General features: G+C 32.2%; 2 protein-coding genes across 2 annotated transcripts; one reads left to right on the top strand and one right to left on the bottom strand.

Moving 5' to 3' along the window:
* Nucleotides 1-4,923: 4,923 nt before the first annotated feature.
* LOC137807637 (uncharacterized) lies at nt 4,924-7,490 on the top strand. Its single transcript, XM_068608364.1, has 5 exons — nt 4,924-5,100; nt 5,181-5,709; nt 6,110-6,516; nt 6,715-6,813; nt 7,106-7,490. Exons 1-5 carry the CDS (start codon nt 4,973-4,975, stop codon nt 7,317-7,319), a joined length of 1,377 nt encoding a protein of 458 aa, XP_068464465.1. The 5' UTR covers nt 4,924-4,972; the 3' UTR covers nt 7,320-7,490.
* A 1,577-nt stretch (nt 7,491-9,067) lies between these two features.
* LOC137807636 (DNA replication licensing factor MCM5) lies at nt 9,068-14,379 on the bottom strand. Its single transcript, XM_068608363.1, has 18 exons — nt 13,959-14,379; nt 13,742-13,885; nt 13,431-13,610; nt 13,244-13,342; nt 13,029-13,165; nt 12,832-12,937; nt 12,277-12,411; nt 12,105-12,182; nt 11,820-11,924; nt 11,585-11,676; nt 11,372-11,504; nt 11,182-11,277; nt 10,818-10,918; nt 10,633-10,723; nt 10,289-10,398; nt 9,652-9,781; nt 9,473-9,574; nt 9,068-9,247 (listed from the first exon to the last, which is right to left on the bottom strand). Exons 1-18 carry the CDS (start codon nt 14,241-14,243, stop codon nt 9,164-9,166), a joined length of 2,208 nt encoding a protein of 735 aa, XP_068464464.1. The 5' UTR covers nt 14,244-14,379; the 3' UTR covers nt 9,068-9,163.
* Between the last annotated feature and the right edge of the window lie 5,426 nt (nt 14,380-19,805).

Below are 19,805 nucleotides of genomic sequence, written 5' to 3'. Positions count from 1 at the left end.
AAACCCAAATATGTTTTTCTATTTGTAAAACAAAGTTGTTTGTTTGTTATCAAATCTTAACAAACTATTAATTGCATTTAAAGATTGGTCAAAACATTAAAAACTGGAGCGTAAACAGTTGGAAAAACATTTAATGCTCAGTCAAAGCACAAACCATTTTTCTGTTATGGTACCAAAACAAACAATCGGTTGTTTCCTCGAATCAATCGGTTGTTTTGGTTTTGACAGCAAGTCAACTATAAAAATAGTTTTCAACCTTTTCTAAAAACACCTAAGTATAAAACAATCGGTTGTTTCGACAAAACAACAGGTTGTTTTTCACTTAGTTTGAAAAACACTTTTCTTTTAAAAGATTGAGATTGCTTATGCTTTGGATTCAATCAAGAGTGGATTACATATTAAAATCTACCACATATCCTATCTAAAAGACAACACAACAACGGCAAGCACAGCCAGCCATCATCAACCTTCAAAGGATTTTGGATTCTTCAAAGCTTGAACACCACTTGCTTCAACAAATATGAGTCATTTTATTGACACTAGTCTCATTTAAGCATTAAGTTCAAATTTTTACTTCTATCTTGAAAGGTGACTCTAACATTTCTTCTTGAAGCATGTATATTGATTATATGTTGCGTATCTACTTTCACTATTATTCGAATATTCTTCTAATTTGATAATATCACTTTCTATTAATCACAAATTAAAATCATTGTAATTAATATAAATTAAATTCATCCAATAGATTATACTTGGATCCTTTAAGGTAGATATCTCAAATTCACTTAAAAATGTTACACCAAAACAATTGTTATTGTAAGATTATTAATCTAAAAGACAACTTCAAAATTTACAAATATATAATACACTAAAACATATTACACTAATATATGTTCAATATCAAATTACACACTATATAAAAATAATCTTGTATATATTTAAATGTAATTAACTTTTAAAATTAAGATAAAAAAATTATCTTGATTTAAACTAAAATTTTTTAGTTACCTTTAAAGTAAACATAAACAAATATCTGCACATGCAAAAATAACCCACTACTAGGAATGACAAAGAAAGGCAGGTTAGCCCATAACCCGCAATGCGGACGACCTACTTCAACCTGCTAACTTGCTTAGGCTCATAACTCGCAGTCCACACAGGTCAAGTGCAAGACGGGGCAGACTGGCTCATAACCCACATATTTTAAAAATTTAGACTTTTTTTGCACCCCCATATTTTTTTTTCTTGTAGTCTCATATTCTCAAAAATTAAAAAACTATCCATTCCAAATTCTATAATCCGTAATACAAGTTTTTATTATGAATTGTACAATCTATAATATTGTACAATCTAAAATACAAATTTTAACTTCTAGATTCTATAACCTTGGAAGTCTCTAAATTTCACATTCTTAAATTAAAGATAAAACATTCAACAAAAAAGGTCAAAGGATAACTAGAGTATTTTCTTAGGTATGGGATGCAAGAAGAAAGGCATGGAGGAGCAGGAAGAAACTATCATCAATCCCTAATTCACAACACCCTCACGAAATTTGATAATAATTTTTCTTTCTTTTTAAAATGAATAAATTGTTTAGATTTCAATATTCATCAAATATTAAATGCACTAGTCAGATCTTAGTCTTTTTATAAGAAAATTTAAATATAATATTATTATATATGTATATTATTTTTTATCAATTTTCAAATTAGAATAGTAATCATCTATCTACATGTATTACCTTTTAAAAAATATATATTCTAAAAAATATTTATTAGTCAATTTATTAGTATGATCAAAATTCAAACTTCATTGAAAATCAAAACATTATTATATTTTTTTTTATTTATATTTTATTACAAGTGTCATGAGAATAATATTATGAGACTATTTACCTAATTCATCTAAATAAGAAAAACAAATTAACTTAAAAAACAAAACAAAATTTTATTCAAAAAATTTATTTAATTATTTTTCATTAATTAAAAATAAAATCTTATGTGGATCGACTCATGGGCTAGCTTGCATGCGAGGCGAGCCAATAAAAGCAACCTGCATATTTTACGCGAGACGGGCCTACATGACTTGCATTTCATGGGCAAAATGCGAAGCAGACGGACCTACATTGCCATCCCTATCCACTATCCTCATATTATCCTAAGAATGAACAACTCTAATACCATAAACATAACACTCCCAAAATTTACTATACACTTATTACAAAATTTATTGTAATCAATAAACATATTCAAAAACTATGTAAACCACACATAAATCTATACATCAAGGATATTTAATCCATTCCTGCTCAAGCTAAAATATTCAAAAAAACTTCTTTCTTTTCATTTTTTTTTCTTCTTGTCTTATCAATGAATTGGATTCTTTAGCAAAAAATTATCTGCTTGAGCAAAAATAGTGCTAAAAAACAAGTTTGAGTAAATGGTTATTTTTGTGGCTTGCTTGAGAAAAATATCAAAAAAAATCAACTATTGCAATATTACAAATTCATTTTTAAAGTTGTACCTTAAAACCAATTCAAACTCAAACATTAAAAATATGTTCAACACAACATCAAATAGAACATCAAGTGATCACATCACTCTTTAATTTAGATTATTCCTGCTAAGGTTCTACAAAAATATAATTCATTTTTCTTATGTCAAATTCCTTATTTCAAGAAAAATTTTTGCTCAAGCAAAAGAACCACTAAAAATTTAAAGACCTAAAGCAAAATATCCAAACTTAATTAAATTTTAATATAAGGTTAATCAAGTTGAGGATCACTTTTTCTCAACTAATTCTACCAAGATGGATGTCAAAATTATAAAAAGATGAAAAAAAAAATAGAGAATATTTAGAGTAAATAAAAACTTACTCTATTTTGAAAATCTAATTGGATAAAAATAATTCCTAACTCTTTAGCTATTTGGGGTGTGATCAAAATTTGAAATAAATGGAGTGTGAATAAAAGAAAAGTAGAAAGAAGGAAAAGAAGAAAAAAGAAAATAAGTAGAGGTGGGGAAGGGGTTACAGACTTACAATTATTCTCAACAACAACAAAAATGTATCATAAAAAATTATATTATTTAGAAAAAATTAGGATGTAATTATCTTATCTTCTCTTCCATCTTTGAACTGGAATTATCACATATGAAATCTTAAAAAGTTGACTATATTTTATTTCTACCATAAAGTTGCTTTATCTGAGAATCTAAAATTCTAATTCACCTTCCTTGAAAAATAATTTTTCTTTTACTAACACTAAATTATATTGTAAATTATAATTGAATTACGTATATATTTTTGTAGTTGCAATACATAAAAGATATGATGAATGTTGACTAACAGAAGAGATCAAACAAATTCTTATTAATTCTTATGTAATATAATCTATTTTCTTGAAAATATTATAACTACTTATAATATTTATGAGTCAATTTTTTATATTAAATTGTTTTTTCTACACTCTATGAAAAACATACACTACAAGAAAATCATGAAATAGAAATCAATTTTTAAAAACCAAAATAATTAGTTGCAATAGTAACTAATTAGAGACCATATTAGAAACTAAAAAAAAATTGTTTCTAAATTAGTCTCTATTATTGTTAAATAGTTTATAAATTGGTATCTAATTAGCAACCAAAGTTTGAACTACCAATTATTTAGTTTCTAAATTTGGTAGCAAAAACCTTGGTTGCTAATTAGATACCGATTTAGAAACCATTTAACAATAATTGAAACTAATTTAGAAACCAAAAATTTATTTAGTTCCTAAAATGGTTTATAATTTAGTCACTATACAATAAGTTTGAGTTTTTAGAAAGTTAATATGTTTTTTATTTTTAAAATTATGTTAGAATCGTACTAGAATTGTCAGAAATCTAACAAATACTTTTTCAATTTGACACTTCACGGATATCTGTTCTACCAGTGTCATACGAGTATCGGTATCCAATATGAGTATCCAACACCGACACGCTATTTAAAAAGAGTATCTGAGCTTCATAGTTGGTATGTGAACTTTCTTTCTTTCTTTCTTTCTTTCTTTCTTTCTTGTTGACTTGGAATAAGCAATTAAGAGAAGAGTGACAGAGTTAGTTTGCATATAAAATTGTCCATTAATATTAATTTAAATTTTTAAATAATTCATTGAAATAATAAAATAAAATATACTAAATAAGGAATAAGAAAAAAATTTGTATAAAAAAAACAGTTATTTAAAGAAATTCTCTTTAGATTAATACCTTTTCTTGACAATTTGATTAGTACCCATCGCATGTAACTTTAGTTTTATCAATCAAACTATTTATTAATGACTTGATTTAAATAAACATCCTCATGAAAAAAAAAATATATTAAAGTTACAGTATCTAAAATAATGTTTAGAGAATCACGGTCTAAAGAAAACTACATTTTCAATTTTCTTTTACCATGTCAATCGAATAAATTCATTCTGTCGTACTAATTAAGTCTCTTAATAAACTAATAAAATTCTATATAGAAAAATTATAAATTATTTTTTTTTAAATTACATATATTCTCATATTAAAATATGTGAACAATTTATTTTATTATAATAGATTCACATAAGCTAAATAATAATAAAAGTTAAGAAAAAATGTAATTATATTTAAATTTTCATACATAATATACTAATAATATAAAAGTTCACATAGATTAGTTAAAGTTGAAGAAATATGCGAGTCACATATTATATCTCATGAATAAACCACTTAACATAAATTAATTTGATTCATATTGGAGTATTACTTAAAATTCGAAACAAATTTAATAAAATGGGTTTGAATTAACAAAGACTTAAAAATGTAATAAAGTATTTATTTATTATATTATATACTTTCCCGCCAAGTGAGTTGGCGCCCAAAACCCTCTCTTATATATAAAGACAGTAACAACAGTGAAGTAAAGAAACACAACAGAACTAAATCCCTAATTTTCTCTCTCTTCAATGGCTTCCGAGAAACTCACCGATTACGAGCTCAAGCGACTTGAGAACATTCGCCGGAACGATGAGATGATGGCAGCGCTCAAACTCCATTCTAAAGCCACCCAACTCTCCAATTTCAAGCGTCAAAGGTACTCTTCTCTCTGTTGTCTCTTATTTCTCTTTTCAATGTTAAATCTCTGTAACTTACCATCTTTTTGGAAATCTCCAGAGTTGAAACCAAATCCTACCGCGTGAAATCGGAAAAGAAACCTAAAACTGAAAACCCGATTGTTATCCGAGTCAGACGCTCCCTCCGAACCAGGGGTATTCCACCAGACTGCCAAGGTCTTGACGGAGATTCCGTATGCCCTACCACTCCTCCAGAAGAAAAACCACCTTGTGACGTAAGTTTGGGTCCTCTTTCCATGGCCAATGTTCGTGAAAGCGATCACTCTGATAGTTCCTTCATTGAATCGCTAATGGGTATGGCCCAAGATGACAGTGTTCAAAAAGGAAAAGTGGTGGATTCCCTTGATTTGGAATCTCTGTCTTTGGATCCCGAGAATATTGCGCGGGTTACTTCTGGAAGGATTACCAATGTCACGTTTTTCCCTTCCAGTAGTGTCAGAATGCTTGCCGCGGGGAACAAGTATGGGAATATTGCGTTTTGGAATGTGGGAGATAATGAGGTTCATTTATACCATCCCCATAAGGCTCCCATTTCTGGGATCTTGATTCAACCACATTGTTTTTCCAAGGTACCATGATATTGATCTGTCTGAATTTGCAACAATTATTGTCTATTTGTGAAGTTTATTTTTTAATTCTTGCCCGTTACTCGTTGCCTTGAGACTCAAACTCTTTTAACTTAGGGAAGTTGTCTTCTAATGCTAGTAAAATATGCCCATTTACCTGTACGGAAAATGCACTCTTTTGGTAATTGTCATAAACAGATAATGCATGTTAAGTTAATAGTGTTTATCTAGCATTTTTTTATTTCATATGTATACTACTTAGGGGCTTTTAGGTTGTAGGGAAAGCAGAGATGAAAATAACTGCGGAATCACCTCTTACCCCTATCCCATTCTAATCACTTCATACGTTTTACATCTTGTCTTTTGTGGGATTGTCTGATGCTGTCATCTATTTTATATGCAGATATACACAAGTTGTTATGATGGAGTTCTTCGGCTAATGGATGCTGAGAAGGAAATCTTTGATCTGGTGTTTGAGAGTGATGAAAAAATATATGCTCTTTCTCAACCAACAAATGAGACTAGCTGCCTATATCTTGCCGAGGGTTCTGGAGGTTTGTCTATTTGGGATAACAGGGTGGGAAAACGATCGTCGCACTGGGATTTGCATGACAGTAGGATTAACACGATAGATTTCAACTGTGAAAACCCTCATATTGTAGCTACTAGTTCCTCTGATGCAACTGCGTGCACATGGGATTTGAGATATATTAATGATAATAACCTCACAGCCTTAAGGACATTTACCCACAAAAGATCTGTCCAATCTGCTTACTTCTCTCCTTCTGGAGGTAGCCTTGCAACTACAAGGTATGGTGTTTGTTCTGAAAATACTTTCCAATACTGAAAACGTGTTATCTTGGGTGTTCTTAAACTTAATTGTGCAATCTTTTATTTTTCAGTACACTACTTATCTTTTATTTTTTTTCTTTATTGTCCAATTGTATCGAACCTGGTCTATATGTAATTGTGATTTAGCTGGGAGGTTAATATAATCCCTTGATGCAGCTTGGACAACACCATTGGTATTTACAGTGGAGTTAACTACGAGGATGCGGCTGTTATTTCTCATTTCAATCAGACTGGCAGATGGCTTTCTACGTTCAGGTATGGTTTCTGGGGAAGTATCTGAAGGTTGACTTATTATACTTCTCATTTTCAATTATGCAAAAAGATTTTTCAAATCAAACCTTGGGATTTTAAATTCTTTAGAGTGTGTTTTTACATTTCAAATACGCTTCAACTCTTCTCACTTAGAAAGGAATTTTTATTCCGCATGAACTGAAACGTGTGTAATACGAATTTGTGATGCCACTTTAAACTTGATATACCGTATAAGTAGCCTATTTGTTATGAAAAAAAGCAGCTAACTTTTGTGAGCGTGATCTTGCGGTTGCAGAGCGAAATGGGGTTGGGATGACAAATATCTCTTCATTGGAAATATGAGTAGAGGGGTTGATGTGGTCTCAGCCGTTCAAAGGAAAATAGCTATGACTTTAGAGAGCCCACACATATCTGCTATTCCTTGCAGATTCGCTATAAACTCTTACGAGGTTGGGATGCTTGTAGGAGCTACAAGTGGAGGCCAGGTTTATGTCTGGACATCACGCTAGGATGTTCAATATGACTTCTCTTGTGTATGTTATAAAGCTAAAATAGCTTCTGATTCTAGATTGTTTTCATGTGCTATATTATCAGTTATCAGCTATAATTGACTAGACATGATTTCCTTTACTTTGTAATCTTTACCTGATCATAATTAGTTGTGGATTGTGTTACTTGTACACGCGATATACTTGAACTGCCCTTAGTTATGCTGTTGGGTTATAATTTAGTTAGAGGTTAAAACATGGTTTCCAAATCTGAATTGCTTTTTTTCTCCCTATATCTCCTGCTAAATTATTTATCATCACACTTAATTTTGGATACAGTTTTTTAAGTCGTGACATCGAACCATCAGAAGAGCAATATTTGTGAAGTAATATTGTGGGGTCATAACAAGAACCTAAGGTTCAATTTTAGAAGCAACAAACTCCACTATTAAAATCTAACCAGGCAGATTTTAAGATTTTAACACAGCTGGAGCCAATTTGAATTTTTTGCCTGAATAAAATGCCATTGATCACACCAACTTTCTTTCAATAGCTTTTACTTCAAATTGCTTACAGTAGCCCGTCTGGATCAATAAAATCATTTAGAGAGAAACCTAATAAATTTTAACTTGATTTAACTATCATTGACACCTCATATATATATATATATATATATGGAAGGATGGTTAAAAAAATATTCTTATTATTAATAAGTATATATATATATATATATATTTCAAGAATGATTATAAAATGAATCATTATTAGTTACTAAATTTTATATTAAGTAATAAAAGCATAAGCTATGTTACAAAAGGTATATAATAAAAGGAAGAGCAATTTTAAAAAAATGTCTTCATTATTAATAGTTATAGATTCATAAAAAGTAAAAGATCTTTAAAAAAAATAACAAAACATATGCATATTTGAATTGACCTATTTTACATTCATCAAATTTTGTTTATATTAAGAATCGAACACCGTTTTTTCCCTTTTCAATAATCAAATTCTTAATTTTGGTTTCTATAACTCACTACTTTATGGACATGGCAGTGCTGTTATTAATTTAACTAAGATCTATCCTAACCTCTGACTTTTTTTTTTTATCTTCCAATGCCACATTTGATTATGATTAGAAAATTAAGCTCTTCCAGTAACCAAACTATTATTTTATCAAAATTCATAAAGGTGAAATTTTTTGAAGCACCTTTGTTGACATTATACGTGAATATTGTATATTTGATCCTTTTGAGTCTAGCATGAAAATTAAGAAGATTTAGCCCTACCACTTCAAGATCTAATTGTGACGTATTATATAAAAAAAATAGATAAGAAAGAGTGAGATGACAAGTCTTCAGCATTTAAAAAAAATATAAAGTATTAGTACATTTAATGTTATTAAATCAATCGACTTTATTAGCTGTGAATTAATTAGAAAAGGTCGTAGTTAAAACGAAGAAAACATAATATGAATAATTTTATAATAATGTTAAAAATTAAACTCTAATAATTGATGTCATGAACGTGTTCTGGACGATGATTTTAGCCTTTTTAAATATTTTTTATTAATTCAATGTCTGGATTAGCCAATTAAAAAAGGAGATTTAATTAAATAGTAAAAGAATATCGAATTGATTTGAGATTTGTCATTAATTTATCTCATCAATTTATGCTTGACTAATACCGGACCAGATAAGCGAGTATGCTAGTTCACTAGATTACGTTATACGTTAAATATTCACTGCTTTTGGAAAACAGAACAGATAGAATTTAATTAATTTCAACGTCATTCTAATTTCCTCTAAATATTGATATAACTTTGAATTCTGCTTACAACTAGCAACTCGTGTCGAGAAATAGATATATCATGCTTTCCTAAATACAACACGTCTTTCTCTCTTGTACTCTATTTCATCCCTCTGGTGCATGATTATAAGAGCTCTTCTCACCTGCAAAACGTAGTTACGTTAATGAATACCTAAAATAAAATATTAACTACCAGCAGCAGAGAAAATAACTGCTGGGCTAGTCAGTTGTTATTGATGGTGAAAGCATGTACGCTGAGTCAAACTTAGTTTGTTTTAAATTTAGTATTTTGAGCCAAGTGATGAAATAAAATTCAGGTTTATAGATATGTCACCGTCCTTTAATTTAAGTGGATATTTGATACTTACAATAGACTCATTCATTCCCATTCTGCCGAGGTCATCAACCAGCCTCCTTTCTGATAAGTGGTTTCCAATCCCAATTCTTCTCTTTATCTGAGTTTCAGCTTGCTGCTCACAATTAAACCAATCCATCAGGATATGAAGCAAGGTGGAAAAAGCAAGAAGGCCCTCATAACAAGACAAACCTTTATTTCATTTGCCATATCAGGTGTAAGATTTATTTGTTGGTTTATCCCGGACTTAGCTGCATCCATTGTGGACACGGTGAAAAGCCTTACTGCTTCTTGCACATTCTCCTCAGTAGCAAGATGAGATCTGGTGCAAGAATTAATCAAGGTACATTTAGTCAAAAAGAAAGATGCAAGGATCATCAAAAGAATATACAAAATAAATTTCCAAGAAAGAAAAATAAATTATTAATTTAACTTTGTCTAGTCAAACATAGTTAGGGAACATCACATGTAATGATGGAATCATGGGAATATTTTCCCAGCCGAAAACATAGGTCACTAACACTTCAATTTGTTGGCCGATACTACTATAAAATTGGAACCCATTGATCCAACCAATTTATAGAAAGTTTAGGAAAGCCATTTAAGAAATGAGACCTATTTTTATGTGAAACTTTCTAGGATAAATTTTGAAGAAAAGTCTTCTGATTGCTAAAACTACTAATCAAATTTAGATGACATGCTTATGAAATTTCTTGCACCATAGATAGTAATATTCTATTCATGCACTGAGTCATATTTTTCCATGAAATTTTACCGGGAGTTTTGGATAAAGGGGACCGGTGCAATAAAGAATAATAGCAATACTTACAGTTTCATCTTTGCAAGTGCTTCGCTCAACCTAACAATAGCTTCCAGCTGCCTTACAGTTATTGGTATTGCTGCAGCTTCCCCAGTTTCATTCGCTTGTTGCCTCATATCCTGTATAAACATTTTTTTTCAAAAAACAAAATAAGTGAATTATATTCATTACATCAAATCAGCATTCACGGGAGAAATATGGCAACATTTATTAACAATTGATTATTAACTCGGGAAAGATATCAAAAGAAACAGAAAATAGACCCAATGGGTCTTCAACTTCTAGTGACTACATTTAATTTTAAAGACCAATACAAATTTATTTAGACTAAATGGTAATATATTCATGAGTACCTGTCTTATTTTCACATAATGATTCTGCAATAATGCAGTTGCAGATTCAGAGAGACGAGGGTGGCATTCATTTCGACAGTATTGTAAATACCTATTTAAACAACAGGGTCAAAACTCATTTTCTAGAATGATTGAAAGAACAAATGGTTGAAATAACCGATTGAAAAGTCAACAGCATTGCATACCTCTTCAGCCAATTCTCTTCTTTCGAAGGTTTGCTCTCACCCATCAATGCACCTGCCCGTCCAGCCGATGCATGGACCTTTATGATATGATTAGCAATTATCTGAAAAAACCAATCATCCACAATTGAGGACAAATCAATCCTTACGTAAAGAATATGATCTGCAAAACTAGACATTCTACACCGCACACTTGCTAACTGCTAAATATTACACTAGATTAACATTAAAAAAATAATCCATGATAAAATATTTGTTTTAACCGTCACAACACAAAAATTTTGACATGGCAAGACGTCACTGAACCAGGAACATTCAATTGTTGCAACGTAATATATATTACAAAAAGTACACAATAGTCCCTTACCTTGTCTTGACTGTACATTCTGACATCTTTCACAATAAATATCAAGTCAAACCGAGAAAGAATGGTAGTCTGCAAGTCAATGTTATCCTGTGCAGTCTGCAAAAACATTCAAGGCTTCTATCAGTCTCTTGTGCCAACTACAATGTTTTTCAACAAAATGAAAACAGATAAACTAGGGTTTACAGTAGACCTTGAGATCATCATAACGACCAGATGGAGGGTTGGCAGCAGCAAGAACTGAAGTCCGTGAATTAAGAACAGTTGTTATTCCCGCTTTGGCTATGGATATGGTTTGCTGTTCCATGGCTTCATGAATAGCAACCCTGCATAAAAAAAATATATAAAGTTTCATCATAAACTTCCAATTACGACTTATGAAACAAATTGACAAAATACTACGTACCTATCTTCTGGTCTCATTTTATCAAACTCATCAATGCATACAACACCTCCATCAGCCAAGACCATGGCTCCTCCTTCAAGATAAAACTCACGCTGAAGTACATGAAACATAAATCAGAGACTACTCAAACAAGATAGTTGAAGGTAAAAAAGCTTATGATTATAAGCTAAGGACCAGTATAATGAAAATTTGCTATCTGATACAAATTCCCATTGTTAAGAGAGAAAGAACTTACCGTACTGCTATCTCGAATTACAGAAGCTGTAAGGCCAGCAGCTGATGAACCTTTTCCCGAAGTATAAACAGCAATAGGAGCAGTCTTTTCAACAAACTTCAGAAACTATAAAAGGCAACAGTACAATCATTAGAAAACACAAACTATAACAATGGGAATGTCAAAATTCTTCCACCTTCAAAATTAACCATAAAACAACAGAGCACTGGCACAAACAATTTTTAATAATACAATACCAAAACTAAACAGAAAACGCAAATCCAGTGGAAAAATATAATAACTAACCTGTGACTTTGCTGTAGATGGATCCCCCAGAAGCAATACATTGATGTCACCTCTTAACCGGACTCCATCAGGCAAATGCTGTTTGAAAATAAATTGGTCATATAATCAGCTGCTGTGTATAGACTTTTATTATTCCCGAATGAAAAAAATGGATACTCAAACAATGGTATACCTTTCTTGACCCTCCAAACAGAAGACAGGCTACAGCCTTTTTGACATCGTCATGACCAAATATGGATGGAGCAATTTTGGAGCAGATATTTTTATATGCATCAGGTTCAGCAGCAAATTTTTTAAATTCTTCTATCTGCAAAGAGAGTATCATCATTGAGGGGGCTATGATATTGTGTAGGAGTAAATTTTAAGTCAAGGTTCATAAAATGAGGAAAGAAAAGTAAGCTTTAAATCATAAGAGTTGGGAAATCATAAACACTAATACTCATTTACACTGTAAACAAACCACAGAACCATTGATGGACCTAAACTATCATGGCTATGTGCTTAAAATCAAAAGCAATTGTTTCAGAAAACTACGAAGTAAAATTTAATTTGAATTTTATCCCCTCTATTTTTATATATTTGAACCCACTGAATTCAGTATCTATAATTTTCCCCCACAAACTCAGGGTCCGGGGTATGCTGCTGCACAGGAGCCCGCCAACTGACAAGCCATGTAAAGCAGGGAAGAGGCAGTCAATTTATAATTGTTTCAGGTTTCACCACTAACCTCATCTTGTGTAAATGCAGCTGGACCCCGAGACTGGGTGTCATTTGTTTCTTCTATGCCTACAACCCTAATATAAGGCTGTCTAACTGCAACAGCTCCTTTGTGGCTGCATATAACACAACATTTCAAGCCAGACATCAGTTCAAGATGAGAGATTGAAACAAATTAAATGAGCAAAAACGAGTGATGAATCTCACGATGAAGAAGCGTTAGAAGCCTGGTAGACACTATAAATTCCCATGATTGTCAATCTTGAGCCAGGTACTACTGTCTGAACCAGATGACGATCAACAGAGAGAAGTAGGTTTCTAGGAAGCTCTCCAGTTGGAACGTCCTTCAATGATCACAACACCGCATATGATTAGATTTCAGAGTGAATTTAATTTATTTTTAAACAAATGTATATCACTACCTCTGGATTTTCCTGCAGCTTCAAAGTTTGCTGGTCAACATATTTGCTCTTGTCAGGGACCACAAGCCAGGGATCAATTGGGCAAGGCTCTTCTCCAGGCTGCAAAAGCCCCTTGTCCGTAAGTAAATCAATCATAAGCGTAAAACACCAAACAAACAAAGACAGTGAATATAAACACGAACAAAACCTGAGGAACATGATCACAAGATCGAGGAACAATGGCTCCCCCAAGTCCTGGCCGACATGGAACCTGCTTCCCCTTCTTACAGTTTTTACATATCAGGGTAACATAAGTGGCCTTTGCCTTAGTCCTGGAGGCAGCAATAGTAATCCCAGAGATTTTAACAAGTTTCGATATGTACTGAGCCTGTGGAAAGAAAAAAACATTATGATACCCACCAATTCAACGCTGCACAACAACAAAATACCCGTATTTCAACCAAAAGCATCATAAGCACAAAATTAAAACTGTAACTGCATTAAACTAAATCCACATACCCCAAGCGATCTCATGGAAAGGGGATCTTCCTTGGAGGTGAGCAAAATCTGAACATCACCGGGAATAGGATCCTCCATAGCTCCAGTATCTCCTGCAACCTTGGTCTTCAAACTCACGAGAACCTGCGCCGCCGCCGTTTCGAACTACAAAAGCAAGAAAGAATGTCAGAATCGGAAATGACAGCGTTGAGGAGAGAGATGGAGAAACTGAGAGTACCAGGGGCAAAATATCGGCGGGGGAAGAGCGGAGTTTGGCGGGAAGATCGGAGTCGAAGGTGTCGAGATCTCCCATGTCGACGAGAAGGAACTTAGGGTTGTGGAGGAGGCTCTCTCTGTAAGGGAAGACGTTGTTGGCGGTCTCGAAGTTTCGGATGAACTCCTTGAATTTCTGGAGGAGGGAGTGGTTCGAATCGGTGCCGGCCTCCCCTCGGGAGCCGGCGCCGTCATCTCCGGCGAGCGCTTGGTCGCTGTAGTAGACGGCTCCTTCGTCCCACCCAGACATCTTCGCTCAAACTCTGAGGCGCGTTAGGGTTTGGTTTCCGTTGGATTGAAGAGAGAAAGACAGAGTGAAGATAGAAAGAGACCAAGAAGAAGGGTGCTTTTGGCGGGAAACTATTGGCGGGAAAGTGTTCGCGGGTAACACTGGTGCTCGCACGTGGCTCATGTATAGGGTTGAGCCTAAACATTATGTATTATTAGCGTTTAATTAAAATTAAGATATTTCCATGACATAAATATTTACATTATTTATATAATATAGTGTATTATATATTAAATAAAAAAAATATTAAACATAAGTCCATCCTAAAATATTAGGATGAGACGCGATTGTCTAATTTAAAATTTATAATTATAACAATATAAAAAATATTCTTATTTGATCTTTACTCCTTAACCAATATAGTATATTATCTCAATCTTTTGTTTTAATATGTGATGTTAGTAACTTTAATCTAAATAAATATTTTAATAAAATAATATATATATATATAGTTATCATGACATGAAAATTAGTATATCTAACAGTTTATAATAATTGGTACATGAATTAAATAATTATTCTTTTAATCACTTAATAAATTAAACAAAAAGAAAAAATTCAGATCTTAAAATATATTTTTCATTTTCTTCTGAAGTAACTACAAAAAATCATTAGTTTGGCAGAAAAATCAGTTAAAGAAATGTATAGTTTCTTAATAAATTAAACAAATAATTGTTTTAAAAAATAATTACTACACTTTTAGCATGTCTTTAGAAGAAAAAATTGGGAAATTGTAATAATATAGTCACAAACATCAAAGGTTAAAAATATATTTAAATATAGGTTATCTTACCAACCATTTTAAAAATTAAAATATTCACACTATTGTTTTAAGTGGTTGAAAAATATTGAATAATTTTTTAAAATAAAACTAAAGATGTAATTAGAATCTTTGTATTATAAATTATAATCTATGATATATTGACGAAATTTGTCCAAAACATAAGCAGAAAACAAATATGAATTAAGTTATATCATTATTAACGTATACTAATTTAGAAAGAAAAAAAAAGTATAGTGACTGAAGATATATTTATAAATTGTCGTATTATAAAATTTAATATTAACATTGACAGATTAATTCTACTTATCGAACTCGTTTACTTAACAAAATTTTGGATTGTGAAAAAATATAATATTATTAATATAAAAGAAATACCACCACTCACAAAATTGATGAAAATATCAAAGTTAATAAAAGATATCATTTTGAGACATGCTAAATCTCAATATACAAAAGAAATAATTTTGAGGGTAAACAATTATCTCTAAAATTAAGATTATTTCGTAAATATATATTAAAATGTATAAATGAACAAACATAAAACAAATTAAATAACAATAAAAGTATTGATAATTAATTAATAATTGAAAAATTGAATGTGAATGAAAAGTTAATAATTAACATCGATTATAAAAGGGAAAAGTTCACCTTTTTTTAGGGTAAATAACTATGAAGCTCGGACACTCCTCTTAAATGCCGTGTCGGTGTCTGATACTCGTGTTGGACATCAACACTCGTATGACACCTGTAGGACACGTATCCGTGAAGTGTCAAATTCAATAAGTATTTGTTAGATTTTTGACAATTATAGTGCGGTTCTAACACAATTTTTAAAAAGAAAAATACATTAATTTTCTCAAAAAATTCAAACTTTATTGTATAAATTGTTATTATGATTATAAAACTAAGAAACAAATTATTGTAAACCAGTCATGAAAAACATCTTTTTACTCAAAAAAATAATCTGAAACATACTTGTACATATAAATATTTATTGTCAATTTATATAATTCATAATTATATAATATATAGTTTCGTTGTCCCCTGTGTCTTACATTTTAGAGATTTTACATATCTCCTTTAGTGTCTGTTCTACATAAGTAGATAATCATTTTTTTGTTTACAAATTCTTATCAATGAAATTCTTCGGGACCTCTTATTCAAGATTCCCTAATTTTCATCTAGTTCTTGAATTTTTATTTTTTAAATTCCTAGAATTATTTCTTCTCTTATCAATTGGTATCAAAATCTGTTCCTTCCTTTATCCATCCTTCTCCATGACGGAAAATAGCAGAAGCTAGGCAGCACTGAAGGAGATAAGAGGATCGTTTGATGGAGGTTACGGGGAACATTCAAAAGGCGCTGGATGAATCTTTGAAGAACAGCATTGAAGAAAGGCTCAAAATTTCTCAAGAAGGTGATGATGGTCATAATCCTTATTCTGGGGACACTTACCAGAATCAAATTAAAGGCTTTTTTTACTCCACAATATTCTTACGAAACGAGGGTAGCCAGAATCGAGTTCCAAAATTTTGCGGTGATAATGTGCAATATGACATTATTTTTCTATCAAGCTGAGAATTATTTTTCTATTGATAATACTCCTAACGATGTTGATGTCAAGATAGTAATAAATGGCATGCGACATTCGTCAGGTCTGCGGGTAATTTGCCTATTCATAATTGGGTTGGGTACAGTGAATTGTTGATTGAGAGATTCGGTGCAGTATGTGATGATCCAATGGTTGAATTAATAAAGTCGAGAAAAACAACTAGTATTGAGAAATACCATGAGGATTTCGATGCTATTATTACTAGACTACAGCTTTTAGAAGAGCACACTGAGTTGTTTTTTGGTAGGATTAAAGAAAGACATTCAAATGTTGGTGAGGATGTTTCAAACAGATTTTGTTAGAAGGGCATTTACTTTGACAAAAATGTATGAAGCTGCTAATTGTCAATTTTCGGCAGCCACTCCTTCCACTAAACAATAAAATCTTTTTAATCCAAAATCCTTATTCGGAGAAAAACCGGTATCTCTAATTACTTCAGGGGTAGACAATTTCAAGATAACACCCAAGATTACCAAGAACCTTACCCCTGCATATATGGTTGAAAGAAAAGCTAATGGTCTTTGTTACTTTTGTGATGAGCCTTTTACTCAATCTCATAGTTTGACTCATAAGAAATTACATACACATGTTGTAGAAACTAATGATTGTGATGACGAAGTATCAACACTTGATAGTGATACACAAGCTAAAGAAGTAGATACGAAGGAACCTCAAATTTCCATGAATGCTTTAACAGGAGTTGCCAATTTTAGAACCATGGGAATTACTGGTTATCATAAAAAGAAGCCTCTTCATGTGTCGATAGATAGTGGAAGTACACACAATTTCTTGAATAATAATGTAGCCAAGAAATTTGGTTGCAAGATTGTGAGGTTGGATCCTTTGAATGTGATAGTTGCAAATGGTACTAAATTGCATATTTCTTCTGTAGTAAAGGATTTTTCATGGACAATCCAACATACTACTTTCATTTATATGCTGCTTATACATTTAGGTTGTTGTGATTTCGTGCCTGGCATAGAATGGTTGGTTACATTGGGTAACATTACTTGGAATTTTGATAAATTGACAATGGAGTTTATGGTACAAGGCAGAAGACATCTCCTTCAAGGGTCATCCTCCAATAGCCTTCGTACTATTAAAGGTAGCAAGTAAATAGAACTATGTATGAAGGAGTACAACTTACTATGCTTCAAGTATGTTATGAAGATAATTATTTGCTTCAATTTATGACTACACATGCTACTTAACCAGCTATTTCCACAAGTCATTTTGCATGAGCCCACACAACTTCCTCCTTCTAGGCCTAATCATGATCACATAATCCCATTGGGAGCTAATTCTGTGCACACCCTACAGGTATGCAAAGCAACAGAAGGACACAATAGAGGGTTTGATTCAGGAATATTTAAAGACTAGAGTTATACAACACATCACCAGCCCTTATGCAAGTTCGAGTCCGGTAGTGTTGGTTGGAAAGAAAGACAGTTCTTGGAGATTGTTTGCGGATTATAGAGATTTGAATAAAGCTACAATCAAGAATAAATTTCCTATTTCTTTGGTGAATGACTTATTAGTTGAGTTGCAATATTCTACAATGTTTTCAAAAATAGATTTGAGAGTTGGTTATAATCAAGTAAGAATGGCAAATTGTGATGTAAGACAACATTTAGGACACATGGAGGCCACTACGAGTATTTGGTCATGCCATTTAGAATTACAAATGCTCCTGGCACTTTTCAAGGCCTTAAGAATGACATTTTCAAGCAAATTTTGATGAAGTTCCTGGTGTGTTTTTTACGATATACTCATTTGTAGTAAGTCTTTATATGATCATGTGATACATTTACTTCATTGTTTGCTAAAAAAGATCGAAATGTCACTTTGTTGTTGGAAAGGTAGAATACCTAGGTCATTTCATAAGTGGGGATGGTGTTTCCAATGATCCTGCTAAGATAGAAGCTACGGTTAATTGGCCACTGCCTCAATCAGTAAAACAACTCAGGCTTCCTTGGGTTAGTTGGCTATTATAGAAGGTTTGTCCATAAAGAGGATAATTTTCTTGAACACATGAGGCCAAATTAGCCTTCCAGCATCTCAAGCAATTGTTGTATTCTATCCTTGTGTTAGCATTACTCAATTTCAGTAAAAAGTTTGTAATTGAAGTGGATTCAGGTTTTGGCATTGGAGCAATGTTAATGCAAGAGAACCCTCCTATTGCTGATATAAGTAGTTCCCTCAATAAACAACAACAGACCCTCTCAACATATGAAAAAGAGCTCATTGTCGTCGTGTTTGCAGTCTAGAAATGGAGACATTACTTGTTAAATACACTTCATTATTATAATAAATCACAGCAACCTGAGATACATATTGGACCAAAGGTTATCCATGGTTTTTCAACAAAAATGGTTAGTTAACTCCTGGAATTTGATTTTTCTATTGAGTACAAACAAAGGAAAGAGTATGTAGTGGACAATGCACTCTCTAGATTGGATTTAGTAGAATGTCATGCTTTAGTTAATTGTTAATTACAGCTGATTTATTGACCAAAATCCAGTAGTTATGGTCCTCAGATCTTGTCCAACAGAGACTGATTTGTGAGATTGTGAATGATCCTTCATCTTATAAATATCACACTTGGGTTAATGGTGAATTACGAAGGAAGGGGAGATTGGTTATAATGAGTGATCAGACCTTAAGAAAAGATATCCTCCATTGGGATACATGCTTCTGCAATTGGAGGACGTCTCAGAGTTGTAGTATATTGGAAGGGAATGCATAAGGATGTTCAACTGTTTGTTCAACAATGTGCCACTTGCCAACAGTGTTAAGTATGATAATGCAGCTTCCCCTGGTCTGGTACAGCATCTCCCAATCCCTGGTCATGTGTGGTAGCACATCACAAGGGATTACCAATCTCTTATGGCAAAAAGGTTATTTTTGTGGTTGTAGATAGATTGAGTAAAGCTGCACATTTCATGGCTTATCTCATCCATATACAGCTGTTGAAGTAGCCCAGTCTTTCATAGATAATATCTTCATATTACACGGGTTTCCAAATCCTATCACTAGTGAAAGAGATGTTGTCTTCACGAGCCAATTTTGGAGAGAATCCATGAGTTTACAAGGGGTTCAGATTCAGTTGTCTACATCATAGCACCTC

The sequence above is a fragment of the Phaseolus vulgaris genome, chromosome 3 (assembly GCF_000499845.2).
Source record: "Phaseolus vulgaris cultivar G19833 chromosome 3, P. vulgaris v2.0, whole genome shotgun sequence".
Classification (NCBI taxonomy): domain Eukaryota; kingdom Viridiplantae; phylum Streptophyta; class Magnoliopsida; order Fabales; family Fabaceae; genus Phaseolus; species Phaseolus vulgaris.
This window is presented reverse-complemented; position numbering and strand designations above follow the sequence as displayed.